At 33.3% G+C, this 7094-nt stretch overlaps 1 protein-coding gene across 1 annotated transcript; it reads right to left on the bottom strand.

The window, feature by feature from the left end:
* Positions 1-234: 234 nt before the first annotated feature.
* Positions 235-6527, bottom strand: LOC127863635 (uncharacterized). The gene is made up of 3 exons (XM_052403265.1): positions 6323-6527; positions 4688-5976; positions 235-1014 (listed from the first exon to the last, which is right to left on the bottom strand). Exons 1-3 carry the CDS (start codon positions 6511-6513, stop codon positions 548-550), a joined length of 1947 nt encoding a protein of 648 aa, XP_052259225.1. The 5' UTR covers positions 6514-6527; the 3' UTR covers positions 235-547.
* Between the last annotated feature and the right edge of the window lie 567 nt (positions 6528-7094).

Genomic DNA, 7094 nt, shown 5'->3' with positions numbered 1-7094 from the left:
TCCATAAATGTAACAAAGGAATCAATACATATTAATTAAGACAAATATTTCTTACTGAAAGTTATATTACTAAATTGGTTTCTTTCGTGTCTGATATTCAACTATTAATAAACCATCATGACTTTAGATTAATCTACTTGCTTGTAATTGTACAAACTTTACAAGGAAGCAATGTAGAAAGAGGACTTGATATAATGAATACCTTTGAATCGAAGAACACGTGATTGTCAGTGATATTAAACTGTTACTAAACAATCAAGACTTCTTACTTTATGTACTCGTGTTTGCTTGCTTTAATACAAGCTTTGAAAGAAATAAGTGCATACAATACACGAAACGCATACGGTTTAATCTCAAATTATCCCGTTATATAACATATTTTTAAGTCATAAACACTTTATTCGAGTACTAATATAAATATAAAAGTACTTGATGTTAAAACAAATGTTGTACGTCATATAAGTGCATAGCTATGTGATATTCAAAACTATATTAATGGAAAACATATTGTGTACAGCAATTCGGTTAAATGATAAACATATATGTATTAAAATGTTGCTATTGTGACAAATAACATAAATATAATAGTCAATATTTTTTTTAATGTTTTTTGTTTGTTAAAGCTCCAGCTAAGCTCTTCAATCAGTGGCTCTTTGTCAAACAACATAATGTTGTCATTGTCCTTCATTCCCACAATAAGCGATTCTTTATTCTTTCTGTAGTACACAGATATCGGCCAGTGAACACCATCCTCCTCTGTTACAACCGCTGCCATTCTCTGTTGTCCATCCCTGTCAACCTGAAGAATAGTGTGGGATTCCATGCCACATATCAAAACTTGTCCTGAGTCCATCACATGGAGGCCCGGAAGCACCACCAGGTTGCCCCAGCGTAGAGCACGGTTTTTCCGTGTGGATACCACGTTGCCATCCCTTGTTAGCGTTACCAACTGGCGTTGTTTCCAATTAACCACATATATCCTTTCTCCGTCAGCACTCACTGCACAGGAGGTGACTGTGCAGACAAGAAAGGTGATCAGTTTATGTATAACCCATTTCTGCATAGTGGACTCTCCCATCCATCTAAATATGATCAATTTATTTCCAAAATTAGGGATGTCTAGTATATTTATTTCTATATTTAGAATATTTGTTACAGAAATTTCTTTCAGCAAACAGCGCAGACCCTGATGAGACGCCGCATTATGCGGCGTCTCATCTGAGTCTACAGTGCTTGCCAAGGCTTTTTTTCTAGACGCTAGGCATAAATGAGTTAAATACACATCATACATACATTTGAGTGGAATTGAAAGGATTGAAACAAGATTTACTATAAATAAAAGTAGTTTTATTGTTAATTGGGGATGTGAACACATATTCGAATATTTAAAAATCGACCGAATATTCGATTCCAAAATAAGAATCTGAATATTCGATTTTTTATGCAAAGAATATTTAAAGAAAAAGAAGTTTTAAGTCGCATGTTTGGTTCAGTGTATACGGAGTTCGTGTTCTATAAGAAATTGTTTGGATGATAGCTGTCAACAATGAACGCGTTAATAATTGGCATACGGAAGCGTATCAAGATAGGGTGGTGTTGTTATTGTTTTTATCTGAGTGTTCACGGGTGTAAATACACCGTGTTTAATATATATTGCACAAGATTATTGACATGTTATTTTCAGTTCAGCATCTCGTAATTAATACTATATAAGACATCCCTACTTGCGTTACCTTCAAATGACAAACATTTTAAACATTATAATTGCTATATCAATATTTTAAAGAGTGGATTATTTAACCAGAATTAACGTTATCATTAACACAAAACAAATTATTTGAAATAATTTTTTTTTTACAATCTGCGATTCAGATTCTAGTTATTTATACGTTAAAGCAACTCACAATGCCACCCTCTCGTGTTGGAATTATTTCACATTATTACTAATCGATTGACTGAATTCTTTTATATAAATGTAGGTTTGTCTGAATTGTGTATCAGTATGTTGTTACTTAATTAAAGGGATCTTTTCACGCTTTGGTAAATTGACAAAATTGAAAAAAGTTGTCTCAGATTCGCAAATTTTCGTTTTAGTTATGATATTTGTGAGGAAACAGTAATACTGAACATTTACCATGGTCTAATATAGCCGTTATATGCATCTTTTGACGATTTTAAAACTTAAAAATTATAAAGCGTTGCAACGCGAAACGATTGAATAATTTGGAGAGTTCTGTTTTTGTCGTTAAATTTTGTGAAACTACAAAGATTGCTTATATAAGGTATAAAATACGTCAAGTATGTGTACACGGCGGATTAGCTCAGTAGGCTAAAGCGTTTTTACTTCAGGACTCTGGCAGGACTCCAGGGGTCACTGGTTCGAAACCTGCTACGGGCAATGTTCTTTTCCTTTTTTTAATTTTATTCGTGATTTTTTACTGAAGCCTTTACGATCCAATGTTTACATTTATCAATATAAAGCATTTAATGAATGAATTAAAAAATGCCAAAATATGTGAAAAGGCCCCTTTAATCAAAACAACTTTTGCACAATGTTTTTTTTCTGGTTTGTGTTTACTTTGGAGTAAAAAAGTAGGACATTATTTTTTACCACATTATATCAAAATTTTGACATCGTCATGGTGTAAAATCTGCTGAAATGCGATTACAAAAAAAGAACTATTATCCAGGGGTAGTTATCCAAATAATTAAGTATATAATTGAAATAAATGAGAGTAACGATATTATGTTTACCGGGAATATATTTTATCTAATGAAAATAAAATGCATTTTTCAAAAAGAATTAATCGTTGTTTTCATGAGTAATATATCTGTTTTGTTGTTTCAAAGCTGCAAAAACTATACGATTTATATTGACAATCAGGAACAGTACATTGCTCCGCAAGGTCGTTAGTACGGACATTCAAATTTAACGTTTAAAAAGCAAATATTCGAATACATTCGAATACTCACAAACGGATATTCGAATATCAGTATTGTGGGTAATACAAGAAATCAAATTAACCTTCATGACGTTTAAATTTCCCTTTATCTGCATTCTTTTAATATTTTAATATAAAATCCAATACCCATTGAACATAGCAATATTTCTTTAATTATCAACACGCTATTGGCCTCTGATGGAATGCATTTTACCGTCATATTGCTTTTCTCCGTTATACAGAGCTCTGTAAGGAGCATGTTCTAAAATTACAAAAATGCATTGTGTACTGGTGACGCGTTAGCTTTTGTTTGAAAAGGTCCCGGTTTTATGCCAAAAGGCGGACACCTTTTTAATTTAATCTGCTTATCTTCAATATAAAACTATCCCAAGTCATTCAGTTTATATAGTTAATTAATTTATCGTCATTAAAACAACTACGAAAATCTGTGAGTAAATTCATTGAAACGAAGGATCGAGCATTAACCTTTTATCTCATTTTATATAATAGCCAAGATTTAACATATTCCGTAGTATTTTGTTATCACACGATCCCCCTTTGCGGACGGATGTTCTGACGGACAGACATACGAACGGGCAGATGGATAAACATACATGGGGGACGCAACTGTTATACTAAAGACCGGTCCAGGAAATTGGTAGCGGACATAGAAAACCAGTATTGTTTGCTTTGAATTGACTGTTCCATGATTTATCACGTGTGCGTGTGAAGTATCTTTTGAATGCTATCTGTGCCCAACGACATGCATTTGTTTCAGCGCCATTAAAAAAAGTCTGCATGTTACGGTAAGGTTTCTCTCCTGATACGATGAAGCGTGTTTATCTTTCAAGAGTAACAGTATATTTTTGTTTGTACTCGCAAATAAATAACTTGAGATCTGGGCTATCGGAGACGTAACATTTATTTAACTTCTGAACAAAAAACTTTTTTAAAGGTGCCTTTTCACAGAATTTGGCATGTATTGAAGTTTGTCATTAAATGTTTTATATTTATAAATAAAAACAATGGATCAAAGAAGCTTCAGTAAAAAAACAAACAAGAATCAAATTAAAGAAAGAAGAAAAATAACCCTCCAATGGGCTCGAACCACTGAACCCTGGAATAAAAGTCTATCGCTTAAACCACTCGGTTATCTGTGTTAACACAATGAGTGATGTATTTTTTACATTATATAAGCAATTTTCATAATATCACAAAATAAAACGACAACAACAGAACTCTCAAATTATTCAATCGTTTCGCTTTGAAACGCTTAATAATGTTCAGGTTTATAAATCGTCAAATGATGCATATATATAATATCAGCTTTGTATCAGAATTTTTTGCATCAGATTAATTCAGATAATTTTTAAATGTTTCTGAAGTCCTAAACGATATAATCACCATCGTCTTATACAAGTTGTAAATAAAGAAAGCTTTATATCGAAACAACTTAAATCATAATATTCATGATGAGGCTAAATAACAATAAAAAACCTTAAATTAATTTAATTCCAAATATCTCTGATTTTTATTTCTGAAAGCAAAAGACATTCCCATTTAATTTTGGGAATTATTTTGTTAATTTAAATAGCTTTATGTTTGTGTTATTAATGAATAAATATAAATGTATATGTATAAATATAAATAAATGTTTTTTTTACCAATGTGTCATTTATTAGCTTAAAGACATTATTGACACCTTAAGATTGGTTCTTAAAGATACAGACAGCGATAATAATTACCGGTCATTCCACCTTTTGTATCTTCATACATCTTTCTCACGTCACACGTCATCAGTCGTCTCCCATCAATCTTGTAGTGGTACAGAACTGTGCCAGACGTAACATAAAGGTTGCCCTGGTGGTGGTAAATACCCATTATGGAATGTGAGAGCTTAAATGTCTCGTCATGTTGCAACTTCAGACTGCTCAGTCCTAACAAAGGTTTTTTGAGTCTGATGAAGTGGACTTCCCAGCTATTCAGAGCAACAGCCAATAGACTGGAGTCAATGATGCACGTGGACCATGGTTTTCCAGGAAGGTCACAGTGGTCAGTGACCTTGAAGGACTTGTCCAGAAGCTTAATCCTGCTGTTGTTCCAGTCTGTTACGAGGAGTTCTCCAGTAGCTGTCTCACATATACCGGATATATAGCACGTCTCTGAATCTTTCTTCATTCTCACTGTAGTCATCTTACTACTGTTCACCGTTATGAGTTGGTTTGGATCACACTTCGGCGATGATATGTTCATACTGCTGGTTGTATGTAGTTCACTTGATATTGTTTTGCAAGTTGCTGAAGCTATATTGCTTTGTGTGGCGTTCTGTTTAGTTTCCTTCACTTTCATTACTGGGTTTGTTCCAGACTTGCTATGTATTCCAGATACTTCCTCGCCCACCCGGCCTGGTTTGGATGTGCCCGATGATTCAGGGTCATTTTTGTTGTATATCATTGTAGTTTTATATACATCATGTCTTTTCTGTCCGGGTGCTGAGTTTACCTGGCTAGGTATGTAACCCAATCCAAAAAGAATGTCCACAAAAATTTGAATGGTTTTATCGGGACTGAATGCCAGTGTGGTCACATCCTTTGTTGTCATTTGTTGTAATTCCTCTTTCGTCTGGTTTAACTCTTTAAGGCATTTTCTGTATTTAATAAACTGAAGAGCTTCATTGTTATCTTTTCTGTTTAGCCAATCGTGTTTTTCAATCAACTGTTTGATTAAGTTATTGCAATGTTCAATATCAGTTTGTATGGATGTCCTCAATCTTATCAGTGATGCGTCTAATTTCTTGATAGTTTTCTTCTGCAGCTTATCCAAAGAATCATTGATTGCCTTGCGTAAATTATCGATTTCTTCCATAGTTGTCTTGTAAAGAGTGTCAAAAGACTTTAAACTGTCCTCAAAATAATCTTTCTTCTGCATCAACTGTATACGCAAGGTTTTGATAGTTGTTGTCAATTGATCTAACTCTCCTTCTAAGTGCATCTCTTTCACTTTGTCTGCAATAAGTTTAACGCGGCTGCATGTCCTGCAATGACAAACTATTTGTAAATTTCAGTGGTTGAATTAGTCATGCGCCTCGGATTAGCGATTTTAATGTGGGTAAAGATGTAGGTTATCATGTACATCGGGATTTTTTTATAGCATTTTGTTTAATGATTTACATTGTTTGGACATCAGTATTTAAGTGAAAAAGGAATATGTATCGTTTTAAAACGTGTCTATTTGTAAGGGAATTACCGTCGATATGCCCCTTTAAATTAAGTTCGATACTTTGTTAAACAATCGATTTGGTTTATTTGAAATTCCAAACAAAAAAAGTGTTTACAACTGATAACACATAACCAGCAATATGTAATTGCATCTGTACGTACTGATGATTGTATATATGACACACAGTACATAAAAGTTCATTGTGGTCCTCACAAAATGTTTCCAATGTCCTATTTATGTGTATCCGACATCGATCTATAACATCCGATGTTGCATTGGAAACAGGCCATTTGCTGATGGATTCCTTGCCCAAGGTTGCATGCTTCTGAAAGAGACTTGTATGGTGTTTCATACATTTTCCACACAAAAACGATGGAGAGTAAGTTGGTTCCTTTTTCCTAGTTCCTTATTCCTTATTCGAATAAGGAATAAGGAACAGTTCCTTATTCCTTATTCACGATTCCTTATTCGAATAAGGAATAAATAACGGTTCCTTATTCCTTATTCACGCTTAACATATTTGACTAAGCTTTTTAAGAAAAATAATGCAAACAATTCTCAATTAAATCAAAGCTAAATAACAAGAATACATTTAATTTGTGTATAACGATACATATTCATGTTTCTTCTCAGCGTTTTAATAGGATTTTTTGAATAACCCGAGCCGGCATTATCTACTTCGAATTCTAACTTCAAATCAACCAAACCTTAAGCCTGTATACTTATTTAACATTTATGTGATATAAAAATGCAATCTAGTACATTTCCTAATTTTTGTTTTCATTTAAACTCAATTTCCTTTTTCGCGGCCGAATAAGGAAACGGGAACCAGTTCCTTATTCCGTATTCAAGCCGAATAAGGAACCTGCATTTTTTTACTTAAACATCAATGAAAATGATCAAAATTGTTCAACATATAAATGAACATCATTA

The sequence above is a fragment of the Dreissena polymorpha genome, unplaced genomic scaffold (genome assembly GCF_020536995.1).
Source record: "Dreissena polymorpha isolate Duluth1 unplaced genomic scaffold, UMN_Dpol_1.0 chrUn021, whole genome shotgun sequence".
Lineage (NCBI taxonomy): Eukaryota > Metazoa > Mollusca > Bivalvia > Myida > Dreissenidae > Dreissena > Dreissena polymorpha.
This window is presented reverse-complemented; position numbering and strand designations above follow the sequence as displayed.

Coding starts and splice junctions, on each gene's coding strand:
- LOC127863635 (XM_052403265.1), bottom strand. CDS start 6,513: ATGAAACACCATACAAGTCTCTTTCAGAAGCATGCAACCTTGGGCAAG. Junction 5,977..6,322: donor TGTCATATATACAATCATCA/GTACGTACAGAT, acceptor TTGTCATTGCAG/GACATGCAGCCGCGTTAAAC. Junction 1,015..4,687: donor TACAAAAGGTGGAATGACCG/GTAATTATTATC, acceptor TTGTCTGCACAG/TCACCTCCTGTGCAGTGAGT.